This window comes from Carassius gibelio, chromosome B2 (assembly GCF_023724105.1).
Source record: "Carassius gibelio isolate Cgi1373 ecotype wild population from Czech Republic chromosome B2, carGib1.2-hapl.c, whole genome shotgun sequence".
NCBI lineage: Eukaryota > Metazoa > Chordata > Actinopteri > Cypriniformes > Cyprinidae > Carassius > Carassius gibelio.
Genome location: NC_068397.1, coordinates 26,408,095 through 26,423,595, shown reverse-complemented (window position 1 = coordinate 26,423,595; position 15,501 = coordinate 26,408,095). Strand labels below are relative to the sequence as shown.

The 15,501-nt window shown below is 35.2% G+C and overlaps 1 protein-coding gene across 1 annotated transcript; it reads right to left on the bottom strand.

Annotated features, from left to right (window-relative positions):
* Positions 1-2,187: 2,187 nt before the first annotated feature.
* On the bottom strand, positions 2,188-15,104 carry LOC127951573 (NACHT, LRR and PYD domains-containing protein 1 homolog). The gene is given in 15 exon segments (XM_052549540.1): positions 2,188-3,837; positions 6,290-6,400; positions 6,650-6,739; positions 7,882-8,037; positions 8,144-8,287; positions 8,409-8,427; positions 8,430-8,467; positions 8,578-8,655; positions 8,918-10,652; positions 10,930-11,035; positions 11,301-11,342; positions 11,929-14,029; positions 14,309-14,370; positions 14,466-14,714; positions 14,896-15,104. Coding segments are annotated over 12 exon segments (3,933 nt in total). The 5' UTR covers positions 12,157-14,029; positions 14,309-14,370; positions 14,466-14,714; positions 14,896-15,104; the 3' UTR covers positions 2,188-2,651.
* Between the last annotated feature and the right edge of the window lie 397 nt (positions 15,105-15,501).

Here is a 15,501-nt window from a genome sequence, read left to right as displayed (position 1 = left end):
TGCTCAACTTTTCAACAAGTGTCATTCACTGGAAAAAGAAAAAAGTAGGACCAATTCCCTCACAATTAATCCTCTCCAGCTCTTCACAGGAGATGTCCATCCACTGCACGGTCCTGGAGAGTGACATCACCAGCACAGACCCACGCATTCTGGTTCTGCTGCAGTAGAATCAGTGAGTGCTGATCCTGAACTCTGAAACCTCCTTCATCTGTACAGACTGACGGCTTCACCTGAACCCACTGATCAAAATCAACAATGTGAACATAAGACTGACATACTGGGAACGGCTGAAGATTCAGTCCAGATGATAATGATAATGATAATCCTCAGCATGGTGAGGACAGACTGACTCTGGTCATGATGCTCCAGTAGACTGGACAGAAGAGATATTGTGAGATATTGTGATATTAATGACTCAGGCAGCAAGATTCCCTTTAACACACTCCTAAGAATGTCCATGGGTCGGGCTCTATGAGATGGATTAGTAACATAAAATTACTGGGGGGATGAAATACATTCTCACCAATTCCATCAATAAGGACTTTCTCTGGTGTTGTTAACTGCATTCTCTCTGAGATCTGATATGATGTTTAGCTGCAACTAAAAAAGCTCAAACAAGCTCATCTCCTCAGAAATACACATTAGCTACTGTACTCAAACTTGAGAAGAAAAAATTACATCAAAGTTTTCAGAGTAAAGTTCTCCAGAAGCCCAGTCCAACATGATCTTCTGTAGTGTGAAGGATTTCCCTCTTCCAGAATCTCCACTGAGAATCACAGTTTTCGGTGTGTTTTCATCACTGTCAGGACTGAACAGCTGGTCTATTCTGATGCTGTGATTCTTGTCATTTGATAACAGATGAGATGAAGCATCCACAGACCTCACATGTTCACGATAGTATTTCTCAGTCTGCTCTTTGCTCCTCTGAATAATCACTGGTTCAGTGTAACGGGTGTCCAGATCCACACATGGAAGATTATGCTCTGTTGCAACCTTACATTTATCAATGACTCATACTTTAAATTGAAAAATCATGTCACTCCAGTCTAAAAAAAGACACAACAGTGACTACTTTAGTAGTTAAAAATTCCCACAATACAGTTAAAAATTTTGCTAAAAAGTCAGTATTAAGGTGTGGTCCAAAAATAGTAGTTTAACTTGGCTATTTATTCTGAAATGTTGAATTCTGATAAAATAATTATACCATGCAGCCTATAGCTTTTCCCATTTAATAAGTCTTTTACTGAAGTAAGCCAATCCCCTGCCAGATTATTACCCCCCTCGCTCTTACCTGACTGGTTCACTGATACATGTTCCCATTGGTACTTTTGCTTTTGTCTGCTGCCTGTTTGAATGGATTACTCTTTTACTGGCTGATTGGTTGATAACAAAATAAAAGTCTCTGCTCATTAATCGAGATTGCGCTGCCTCATTACCATCATTGCAGAGATCTACAAGCTCCAGTATATGACTTATATTGATAATGATAGTGTAAACTCATTTGCTGGTTGCTACTTTGGAATCAGGATCTGGAGGCTTGTGTTTCCAGATTAAATCACCTGTTACAAGAACCACAGGACAGGTCACATTAGACTACCCATGCTCGTAGGATCGAGGATAATAAAATTTATTTTTTCCTCTCCAGAATGTAGACCTTTCTCAGTTTGCCCAACCTAGTTTGTTTGTGCTGTTATGAACTGAATATTTTTTTCATCATGTATCACGTGCTTATTTTTTAGTTCATTTGTATTTGCCATCACAAGTAACCCTCTGAATAAGCGTTGCGTAATTTCTTATCCACAAACTGGGCCTCCGGGCATAAAAAAATGACATGCAATACAATACATAATACATTTAGATTTCAGTTTCAAACTGAAAAGTCTGGCAAATATTTAGTTTTCTAAGTAACATGGTTTGGTCGTATGCAGACTGTGCACACTGATTTGCTACAGCTATCGTTGACACGTTTCAAGGGGTCAACAGCCATTAAAACTGTTATATTCTTATATCCTTGTTATATCCTTTTTACCACAAGCCTTTAAATCCACGTCATTTGATAACATTGCCAAAATCACATGACCTATTTTTGCCACTTATAATTAAAATGAAAACATTTTAATTGTTGCAACAGGCTTGTAGAAAACAACAAAAAAAATTTAGTGTGAAAGTAGACTACTGCAGTCCGTATATGCTCATATCAAAATGTTAACTTTTTATTATTTGTAATGTCAAAATGCAGTTTACCAAAGAAGCGGTTGAACTATAAATGTGCATTAACCATGCCAAATACAACACAGCTGAATCTGAAAAAAAAATTGCATTAAAAAAAATTAATTCACCTTATTCAACAATCTTATTAGAAAAAAATATACTTCAGCAGTCTAGATGTTTTATGCGTTTATGTATAGTTAAGCTGAACATTTGAGTGATGTCTTATTTAGTTAGTAAAAATATTAGTACCTAAAAAGTAATCTCCAATTATTTATTATTATTATTATTAATAAAATTCATTCAATTTATATTCAAGTTCTGTCCAGAAATCAATTTATCTTACATTCTAGAATTAAACAGTAACATTTAATCATTCAGCATATTTTGGCTGTTCATATTTACAGTTGCCCATCTAAAACAATATATCCACTAAGAGATCATTAAGCATCTGAACGCACAAGTTCTTCAAAGAGATGGGGCTCTTCTTCCTGAAGAACCACAATGAATTTACCTTTTGCAAACACACCACTTGAATGCACCGAGTAACAGATCTTTCTCATGCTGTCCTGACTGGTCAAATTTGTATATGTGATTTCAGAATATAGTTCCTCATGAATTATCCTCTGCTCATACAGTTTATCTGCAATGCTCTTCACATTTTTAACTCTTTTAATGAGTGTTGATCTGTGTTTCTCAAAGAATTGAAGTTTATCAAACTCAGAACACAGATGCAGTTCTTCTTGGACTTGCCTTGTATTTATGGCGGCAAATTCTTCTTTCCATATTGTAGCCTTCCATACAGACTTTCCGTCCTCCTCTCTGATAAGATTCATTTTTACATCGTCATGCTGATGTTGCTTGACCTTGAAGAAGTTTGGGTCAATGTCTGTTCTAAATGAAATCCCCTCTATGGGATGGACAGATGCACCAGGAACCTCAAGGAGGTGAGGTGTTTTCAACCGAAATGGTCTGTTAGGTCTGGGATGGCTAATCAAAAGACTGGATTTTTCATTCTGCTCAACTTTTCCTTTTGAACAAGTGTCATTCACTGGAAAAAAGTAGATGTGAAGAATGAGAGGATCTTTACACCGCATATACAGAAGAAGATTACAGTGCTCTTCCCACTTTATGAACCAGCTTATGATTAGAGATGTAAGAGAGAAGGATGGTTGGACTATTTTGGCATGATAACGGTTCAGCTCTACAGATTGTAAAGATATTCCTTCATCTCTTTTGGTGAGGAGCTTCACAGCATCTCTGAGAGAGGGGTCTGACTCTGCTAAACAGGCGTAATGAGGTAGATGTGCCTCCTCCAGTTTCCCTGAGATCACTGTCACATCAATCACAGGACCAATTCTCTCACACTGAAGCCTCTCCAGCTCTTCACTGAGGAAACCTCCATCCACTGCACGATACTGGAGAGTGATGTCACCAGCACAGATCCATCGCATTCTGGTCCTGCTGCACTCGAATCGACCCGCCGGAGTGCTGATCCTGAACTCTGAGCCTCCTTCATCTGTACAGACTGACGGCTCCACCTGAACCCACTGATCAGAGTCAACAATGTGAACACAAGACTGACAGTAAAGATTCATGTCAGATGGTTCCGGCTCAGAGATGTTCAGACTAGAAAACAAAGGTCATAATAATGAATGAGATGAAAGACAAACACATAATAAACTTATTTGGGTAACACTTTAGAATACGGTTTCTTACTGCATAACTAATAAGGAATTATTGAAGAACTAACAGGTGTGGTGTTAGAGCAGTGGATAAGACACATGTCTTTGGTGTGAGAGAGCCGGGTTCGAATCCACTGTGAGACACCAATGTGTGCCTGAGCAAGATACTTAACCCCTAGTTGCTCCAGAGGCGTGCGACCTCTGACAGATATAGCAATTGTAAATCGCTTTAGATAAAAGTGTCAGCTAAATGAATAAGTATAGATGTATTATTCATTAACACTTAACTCACTACTGTTAACTACTAAGGAAGATGTTTAAACTAATCAGTATGTAATACAATATTATGTTAAGTAACAGTTAACTAATCAATAACTAATATATTCTGTCATAACTCTTGAAGAACTACTATTAAATATGTACTAGTTAAGGTTCAAGAAATATAACTAGGAAATTAGTAGTACTGAACAGTTATGTGCAAATACTCACAACGCAGCATTAACAATGACCTTGAAATATTTATTTGATCATCAGATGCATGAAAGTAGTGTTTGTTGCTTTAGCAAACAAACATCAGGCACCTTTTCTTTCAGAATCATCATTCGCTGATGGAGAGGAAAGGTTAAATAGCTACTATAGCATTTTATTCTGTGACAATGAGCTAAAGAAGTTTTCACACTGAAAGAGAAGTGATCTCGCTCTCAGACGTGCCAGGCTTTATCTGCAGCTAAACTGAATAAAAGCAGAATGAACTGATGAAACACATATATTTTCTACCTTATTCTGTGCAGAAAATTGAAATAATTGCTAATGTAGTATATAAAACAATCATAAAACTGCCATTAAGAAAAAAATATTGATTACAAATGACTGATTATTGTCCAGCTGTGTATTTGATTTCTTACAGGAAATTAAAAGTAATACAAAAGAAGAGAATTCCATGTAATAATATTCCATTATTCCATTCCATTCTAATAATTATGATAATATATAGGCTACATACTTAAAATGATTGTATTTGCCATTTCTGTCACTTCTGAAATGATGGCTATGCCCCTGGTGTGACAAAATGTTAGCTTATATACAATCTTGGTTAACATACATGTTTAAGTATGCCATGTCATGCCATAGCATCATTAAAATAGCATCTAACAATGGACAAAAGGTTGTTGTTGTTGTTTTTTAAGCGATGGTTCTCTAACCATAAAGGCTGCTGTAATTTGCCGCCAACTAAGCATTTAAGGAATTTAGGGGAAGCATTTAAATAATCCTGTGAATGCACTTAAAGAGTACAGAATCGAATTGTTATAATCAAATCAAATTTAATTGTGAATCGAATCGAATTGAATCGTTCTAAATTTGCAAAAATAGTTCTTGAATCGAATCGAAAACCTATGAATCGTGCACCGAATCGAATCGCTGCCTAGCCAAAGATTCACAGCCCTAGTCGTGTATTTTACAAAGTTTATGTTTACTTTTATAGGGTTTTTTTTTAGAGTGTATGTTTGATTTGTGTCAAAATAATGTAGTAATTATTATTTACTAATAGGTTTACTTTAGAAGAGGTTCTAAGTAATTCCTGTGGAAGTCTTCACTATAATTTCACTTTAGAATATGCCTACTGTTTCATGTGCGAAATAGGTCCTGCAGAATTATTTGATAATTATTTATTAATTACTAATGGGTTCCCAATGTTTTCACTTTAGAATACTTTTTCAGGTTCTAAGTAATTCTAGCAAAATTATCTAATAATTCTTTATTAATTACTAATGGGTTTCCAATATTTTCACTTTAGACTAGGACTACTGTTTCAGTTTCAAAATAAGTGCTGCAGAATTATTTGATGATTCTTTATTAATTACTAATTGGTTACTAATATTTTCACTTTCCCTCAGTCCTTGCCTTACATACAGGAACTGAATTAATGGTAATGTGGTATATGCTGAGGAGGCAGACATATAGTACTATATATAAAATATAAAAACTAAGGTAAGTTATCCCAAGGCACTGGAGTGGTGGTGGGGTTCCTATTGGAGGCTGATTTCTTTCAAAAACGATCCACAAACCAGTTCACTACACAGGCAAATCCTCTATAAAATGCATTGCATTTTCATAATACTAGTACTACTACTTCTGCTAATAACATTTATATGAAAGGGTCACAATTCAATGTCATTGTGTATAAATGTTCATTAGTAGTTAGCTAACTGTTACTTTACATAATCATAAAATTCTGATTAGTTAACACATCGTCCTTAGTAGTTAACAGTAGTGAGATAAGTGTTAATGAATAATCCCCTGTTAGTTCTTCAATAATTCTTTATTACATATGCAGTAAGTAAGGAACAGTATTCTAAAGTGTTACCCTTATTTTAAACAAAAATGTAAATACTTACTCTTCCAGCTCTTCCAAAACCTTTGGTTCGAGGTGAATCTTCACTTTCTCATTACAGCTGTGACTCCAGTCCTGTTCTTTGCACTGGTCAGTGGGTTTACTGCACTTCCTCCTTGATAAACATGGAAGAAATAAAAAGATGCAAATTACATCACCAATATTCTTTTGAAGGATCATTTTGGAGGTTTTTGTAAAATTCTCAGTAATTAAGGTTTTGTAGATTTTAAACTTCATATTTTACCTGTTATTATTATTATATCTGTTCATATAAGCAATTAAACGTTTGATTAAAATAAAATGAACTTCCTTAAACTATTTATTATTGGATTAAGTCAAATGTCCAGCTATTAAGCACACAAACCCTTTAATGATCACAGTGCAGTGTGGATCTGTCAGTGATTTCTTCAGTAATGTGAGACCCTCCTCCAAAAGCAATCCAGTGACACAGACACTACAATATTGAAGTTACACAAACAGTAATAAGCAAACTTTCAAACTTTTAAAATACATATACTTTTAAAATACATACAATGCACTTTATCTTTTAGACAGTGACATTTCAATTAGCTTGCAGCAGAGTGTGAGTTTAAAAGATAATATATGATGGACAGAGCTGGGCAGTAACGAGTAACATTTACTTGAGTACATTTATTGGGTAACTAATACTTTTGGAGTATATTTAAAGATGGGTACTTTTACTCTTACTTAAGTACATTTAAAGTGAAGGAAAAAAACTGTACTTTTACTTTGTTACTGTGGGCCACACTCCTCTCGTTACTTTATTTTAATGCAATACAGGATATAAATGCTTCAGTTCCAAACGCGTACTTTTCTTTTGGCAATGAGCGATGCCCAGTCACATTTAGTCAATTCAGTTCAAAAGCTTGATCAAATCAGTTGGAAAAACCAGAATCAGTTCCCTGCCGCACACGCTGTGCCGTCTCAAGTGGTTCACTCAGAGTTGTAAGAGAAAGTTTAAGAACATCAAGAGCATTGAAGACGTGGCTTTGGATATACATTCAATTGAAAGCAAATCTGCAAAGGCTATTTTTTTTTACTAGCGATAAATATCTTTATTAGATGAACACAGCATGTGCTGTGGAATGGCTTCTCCTAGACTCAATTAATGTTGATATTTCCACAATGTTCCTTCAGAAATCATTCTAATATATTGATTTATTACAAGTGCTGGAAACATTTTTGATGCTTAACATTTTTTGGAACGAGTGACAGTTTGTTTAGGATTCTTTGATGAATAGACAGCTAAAAAGAACATCATTGATAGTAAATCAACATATTGGAATGGCTGATATATATATATAAATATATACAGAATATGATCCAAAGTAACTAGTAACTAAATACTTGAGTAGTTTTTTTATCCAATACTTTTTTACTCTTACTTAAGTAACTATTCAGACTATTACTTTTAATTTTACTTGAGTAAATATTTCTATAAGTACTTTTACTTAAGTACAGTTTTTGGGTACTCTACCAGTACCAACCTCTGATGATGGAAAAAATCTATAATTTGGAATAATCAATTATCTGTTCTGACTGTCAGTCATCATTTACTCATGCAAATGATCTTACTTGAGCTGCTGTAGACTGGTGCAGGTCTTGACAAGAGAAATAATCCCAGAAGCCCAGCTCTTATTCAGACTGACCAGCTTCAGATTCAACGTCTTCAAACCCACAGAGTGAAATGAAGACAGCAACAAACTGACATGCTCATCAAGAGCTGAAGAACTGCAAAAGATTTAAAAGATTGTTACATGTATGGATAACAGCACAGTTATGAGATAAATAGAGCAAAAAATAAATAAGTACATAAAAATAAAAATAAAAATCTAACTCGTCTGCTACTTTTCCTGTCTTGCTGAGTCTCTGTAAGAAGAGTGTCCAGTCAGTGCTGGATAACTCTGATTGTGGACATGTAAGACTGATGTTCAAGACTGCTGGAAATGACGGATTCTTCTCCGAGGAGCTCAAAGACAACCTGAAACAGACAGAAACACAGAGAAACATTTGATAACAGCATTGTCCACTCAATATTAATGATTTCTGCAGTGTTCTTGATCTTGATACAGATTACAATTTTTTGTGCAATAGTTTCTTACAAGACATCTCCACGAGTGACCATCTGGGACTTTCAGAACTGTTCTCATCTTCCTGAACTCTAACAAGTAGGAAGAACAGATAACATTATATAAATACATATATTATAAAAATGGAAATGATTGGTTTTATATTCTGTGTGGCTGTAATAAAAAAAAAAAAAAAACTTGCTTCAGTTCTCTCAAGATTTCAGCTTCCCAGAGAATCTGGATCAAATCTCCAACTTCTGACAGGTACTCCACTGAAAACCTTGAGTCACAAACAAAAACAAAAATAATTTATCATCTTAAATGTTTTAAGAAATGTTTTGTTAAAGCAGACCATAACATAAACATGATATATGGGTCAAAGTATGAGGACAAATATATGAAGATATGAAAGTGTCATTACAATAAATCATTAAACAATACAAAGAAACAATTGAAAACATTTAATTCAAGATTTAAGTAAAATATACAGTAACTATATGTTAAAAAGAAGTAAGCATTTCTCTCCATGCAAACACACTGACCTCAGATTCTCACACATACAGAGCGCTGGCTGAAGAATCTTGAGTTTCTCAGCTGTTAAATCGCAGTACATGAGGTTCAGGTATCTGATGTTTGGACAGCACTGAAGACAGTACAGCAGCACCCAGCAATCTGTGCTCCTCAGAGTAATGTTAGACAGATCCATGAGGTTGTGTGTTTTAAGAGCTTCCATGACAAATCTCTCATCCTTGAACTCATACAGACAGTGGAGAGCAAACAGCTCAAATCCATACTGCCGTGTCATTGCAGTAATCCTTTTCATCAACTTTTTCTTTAGTTCCCTTTTTTTCAGTTTCATGGTGTGAGGAACCGTTAACCTGATCTTTTGAAAGATTGAGCTGCTCACCTTCTCATTTAAGAGACCACAGAGAAACATCATGACTGAAGGGATGGGATTTGATAGTCTACTTCTCAAAACAGGAGATGACCAGCAAATTAAAGCTTCTGATTCCATCAATTTAAACAGCTCACTGACTTTCCACCAGGACACTTCTTCATCTAACAACACATAATTAAGCGCAGCGAAGAACTCCTGAAAGCTGAAATGGATAAACTTATAAACTGGTTCATGTTTTTCTCTAAGGTCACCTTTATATAAGAACAAATTAGTAGCTGGATCTAAGCCAGTCTTGGCTACACTCTTTTCATCAAAAAAGACTTGTTGATTTTGTATTCCTCTCTCTGCCAGCTGACCCAGACTCCTCAGCATGGTGAGGACAGACTGACTCTGGTCATGATGCTCCAGTAGAGTGGACACAAAGTGCACATATATGGAGGTGTTTGTCTTTAGTTCTCTCATCACACGATCATCATCTGTTAAGTGTTTCTTCAGACAAAAACAGACCATCCAACACAGCAAAGGCACAGAGCAGGCAGTCAGGAGGTTTTCATTTATCTTCACTCTCTCATACATTTTCCTGAAGAGCTGTTCATCCTGAAAGAACTTCTGGAAGTACTCCTGCACCCCTCTCTCAGAGAAGCCCATAATCTCAGTGAAACGCTGAGGACCCTTGAGGAGGTTCATCACTGCATCAGCAGCTAGAGATCTTGTGGTGACAAGAATGAATGACTCAGGCAGCAAGATTCCCTTTAACACGCTCCTAAGAATGTCCATGGGTCGGGCTCTATGAGATGGATTAGTGAGTACTAACATCGAATGACTGGGTGGATGAGATACATATTCATCAATTCCATCAATGAGGAAGAGGACTTTCTCTGGTGTTGTTAACTCCAGTATCTGTGAGATCTGATACGATTTTAAGCTGCAACTCCAGCTCAAAAGCTCAAATAAGCTCATCTCCTCAGAAATACACTTCAGCTCTTCAAACTTCAGAAGAAAAACTACATCAAAGTTTTCAGAGTAAAGTTCTCCAGAAGCCCAGTCCAACATGATCTTCTGTAGCGTGAAGGATTTCCCTCTTCCAGAATCTCCACTGAGAATCACAGTTTTCGGTGTGTTTTCATCACTGTCCGGACTGAACAGCTGGTCTATTCTGATGCTGTGATTCTTGTCATTTGATAACAGATGAGATGAAGCATCCACAGACCTCACATGTTCACGATAGTATTTCTCAGTCTGCTCTTTGCTCTTCTGAATGATCACTGGTTCAGTATAACAGAAGGCCAGATACACACGTTCATCAAGATTACACTCTGCCACTAACTTAGATTTGTCAAAGACTGAAGACTTGTACCAACAAATCATGTTGCTCTGTCCTATGGAAAAATGGTTAAAAAACACGAGCAAATAAATTAGAAAAAAATGGTTAATAAACAAAATGCCAAAAAGCATAAAGTGGTACATTTTTTTTTTAAATGAGAGCCTTTGACACAACAGTTGTATAACTAATGACATGCTGTAAATAACACTTTCAACATTAGTTAATCAAAATAAAATATAGGCCTTGATGAAATGTTGAACCCTAGAATATGTTTTAATACACTATTAAATCATTCAAAACTCCTTTCTGAATGTAACAGTAAGTAGCATTACCTCTTCCATATATTTTCATCACCTGTCTTTGTAGGTCATCTCTTGTAAGTCTAGGTTGTAAGTAACCCTTGAACGCTTCAATTTCACCATAGTCCAGATCATAAGACTGGAAACACAAAGGAAAATAATAAAGTTCCAGTCTAATTAACCTCAATCTGCTTATCTGAATGCAAAAACTGTTCAGCACAATTTTCTTTTTAAATTAAATTTTTCTTTTTCTTTTGAGCAATTAAAAACACGTAAGAGCTTGAAATGGTCAAGAAAATCACATTAAGTTTTTTGAAACATATTCTTCCACTGGCTCAAATTATTATTAAATTAAACTTTAGAATAAATTCTATCTTCCTTTTATCAGATAGACCATTACTTACAGCTGCCAAGCATATGCAATAAGTAGGTCCTTTTTCTTTTTTCTGTATGGAAATATTTTAAAGCACAATGTTGTAAGTGGTGCACTAAGAAAAATAAATAATAAATAAACAATGAAATTCAAGAAGGCAATATACACATGGTAGCTTTAAATTGGTGCTTACCATTCTGTGCAAAGAGTACAAAAACCACATTAGCATTAAATCCATATTGTACTGTTTGCACAGGCTGTTATGAACAACTGATGGTTAATGACATAGTAAAAGATAAAAAGTAAACACAGTTAAAGAGGAATAAATAATCTTTGTCACAATGATTCGGAAAGGAGGAAGCAATTTGTAACATTGCATAATATCAGACTTCATATAACCTGTTTCTGGTCTGAAATATATGCATATGCAACATTTTTTAAGCTGTTTTGAGATTTTGTAACAGTACAGTAGATTTACTGCACGTACTGTAGAAAACAGTACTTTGTAAGAAGACAGACTTAGTAATTTTATCTTGGTTTACTTCCAAGAAACGCCCAGAACTTTATTAAAAGAGGGTGCTGACACGACAAAAGTTATCAAATATTACATCAATCTACCTGTTTAGGCGTTAGCCTTAGCATAACCATAACTGCTTTACCTGTTTTTCAGTCCTCTTGTCTTTACCTAACAAAGGGCTTGGAGTGAAGGTTTGTCTGCATTGAGGGCAGCTGTAGACTCTCTTCTGATCATCGTGATCCCAGTAACCTGTAATACACTTCATACAGTAGCTGTGTCCACAGGGAATGGTCACTGGATCCTTCAGTAGATCCAGACAGATTGTACAGATGACCCGATCCTCATCCCATGAAATACTGGCTTCAGCCATTTTTCTGTAAACATGCACAAGGCAGAACAACAGCAGCCTAAACTCTAAAACTCTCCAGATTCAGTCAACCATCCCAGCTAACACTAATTTATTCTAAATAAACTGAAGATTCCTTTAAGACATTATGGTCACTAGATTTTTTCAGTCATGGTATCAGACTGCATCTCAAGAAATGAAGATCAAGTGGTTTTCTGGTTCTGTATTTGAGAAACAAATGTCCAGGCAAGTTTGGGCTGGTTGTTTTTTTAGAAGACTAACATCTACAGCATTTAATAGCAGACACTTTGAATGCACTGGCTTAGAAGAACTCCAAGATACACACAGAAATGTAAAAAAATGTTAAAACAACCCGATCTCCCCCTATAGAACTAACCAACCTCGCAGTTCACCTCTCTTACCAGTTATCAGAACTACTGTTTGCTTATAAGTAGCTGAAGCTAGTTCTATAGCTACATCCATTCAAGTGAGAAGAAAGACAGATGCAGAATTCAAATCCACACAAAACGTCCCTCATCATTCCTGCCCTAGAAAGATATTTTATATAAGAGCACAGGCCTACAGGCTATGCTAGTATGCGGTTCCGAAGTAATGAAAAAGTCCTCTCTGAAATGTTTTTTTGCTCCGTTCAAATCATGGACTCATGCTTAAACCTTGGGGATAGATCTGAAGTACAGTAACATCAGACACCTTGCAATCTTTTGACATATCAGTATCCAGAATAATCAAATTAAATTATTTGGCAGGTAAGAAAACGTAATGCAAATTACAAAATTAAAAATGAAATGTGTAAACCAATTCACAAAGCTATCAATTTATCAATGAGAAGGGAATCCAGTGAAAAGAGAAGCACATTATTTGAACGCAGTTTGAAAGAAAATGAAGAATATAAATGCATTCAACTTTACAAATGCAGCTCTAAATTACATAAAAGCAAGTATATAACCATTCACAAGAATTATAACATCACTGATGCAAGTCAATGGATGAGTTTCCTTGATTTAAATTTAATCATAAATGTATTAAAAAGTGGGTGTACTTAAAAAAAAAAAAGTAGGTGTATATATATATAACACAAGTTCAACACCTGTATTTGGAGAGAAAAAACCCACAATGTATAATTTGCAGTGTAACAGAATATCATGATGTTTGCAAGCACTGCAATATATTTTTTTTTTTTTCTTAATTCAAAAATATAATATAACGATTTGGCTAAATAGCTATGGATGATGATGTATAAACTATTGTGATTTTAGCATTAAAAAACTGCATAAAAAGGTTAAAAAATTTTGCCTAAGGAAAACCCTGTGACCCTGGACCATAAAACCAGTCTTAAGTCTCTGGGGTATATTTATAGCAATAGCCAAAAATACATGGTATGGGTAAAAATTATTTAAAAAAAAAAATAGGCCAAAAATCATTGGGATATTGAGAAAAGATCATGTTCCATGACGATTATTTGTACATTTCCTATCGTTAATATATCAAAACTTAATTTTTGAGTAGTAATATGCATTGCTAAGAATTAATTTGGACAAATTTAAAGGAGATTTTCTCAGTATTTAAATATTGTCCGACCCCAATAAACCATACATCATTGGAAAGCTTATTTATTCATCTCAATTTTGAAAACTGGTTTTGTGGTCCATGGTCACACACACACACACACACACACACACACACACACACACATATATATATATATATATATTCATATTGAACACAAAGTAATTATGGGAAAAGGTGGGTTTTCAGTGACATTAGGGAGAATAACTGGTGACAATTTTCAAATGTGTGAATTTTCTTCATCTTCAGCTGCATCTTATTTTCCAAGTGATGTCTGTTTGCGTGTCTTGGTTGCAGAGGTCTTCGGTCTCTGAACAAGAAAGATTACAGGATGTTTAGTAACATCGTGGACTTTATTTTATATTTGTAATTGGTGTTGTAAACTTTCATCTAAAAATTAGACATTCGAGTGAACAATGAATTAATGCACATTTTTGCTCAATGACAGGATATCGGCAATCTTAAAAAAAAAAAAAAAAACTGAGAGAGTATTTCCTTATGCCTGCAAGCATTTTCTTTCTAATTTAAGTGTTTTGTATGCTAATACAGTAACCTACATAACATGCAATTGAAAAAAGGTTTCACTCACTCAGTTTAACTGTAGCTGGTTGTTCTGGTGGCCATCGATGTAATCCATCGCTTCACCACCTCCTATCAGACACACAACCGGTCATATTAAACTACCAATACAGGTAGCTTCAAGTTTATAAACTTATCAAACTAACACCAACTGTAGATTCTCTTACCCAGCTCTTTGAAGAGGTATGGTTCATGATTTCTCAGAGCATAATAGAAGTCATTTTTCACTCTGTCTCCTCCAGCATTTAGTGCTTCAAAGAGCTTTCTCATTTTGCCCTGGTCTGTTTTTTCTGCTCTAATCTCTGAATATTTTTCATTATGTATCATTTTCTTATTCTTTAGTTCATCTGCTATTGCCATCACTGAGGTAACCCTCTGAACAAGCTCAGCGAAGTGGCCATCCACAAACTGGGCCTCTGGGCATTAAACAAATACACAAACGATTATTTGTCTGGTGTACATTAAAACAATATTTCAAGTTTTTGTAACTCTTCATTTAAAAAAAAATAAATAGCCTGGTTAATTATTTAGAAGTAAAAAATAGAGATTTAGATTTGCATCAAACTATTGGAGTTTGTCAAGTCAGATCGCGCTTACCAAAGCTGCTCATCGTGTCTGATAACAGACCTTGAACCGCGAATTAAAATGAAATGCCGATCAGCCAGGTACTTTTTAACGCTTAATATACCGCATCTAACATGCAATCGTAAAATTTAGCTTGTTTAACCGAACTCGTTTAACCTAAAGAGAAAAGTTGTACAGTTCCCTTGGCGCCAGAGAAAAACCGAAAGCAGTTTTCTATTATGTAAATGACATAGGGTTGACGTGTACATTAAGGCGTTACGTCAGTCACCCAGCTGCTTCACGCCATTTGTATATTAGAAGGATATGATGCTGTATCGCTAATGGCCTAAGATTTCAATAAAATAAGACTGAATTATTTACTTGGTCTATATCATATAAATATATTTTTTCTAGTCCGTAGGCAGAGTTTCATTTACTGTAGTGTGTAACATCTATGCAAATATGCAGGGTCTGCGTTTACAAATATACAGTAGAAATAACTTTGAATGTTTATTTAGAAACGTCGTATTTCGACCCTTTAGTTTTTGAAAACAGGCATTTTAGATAAACTTTTTTCAGCAGAACGTTTGAAAATGAAAACATCTGTTCAAAATTAAGACAAAACGTTATTTGGACACA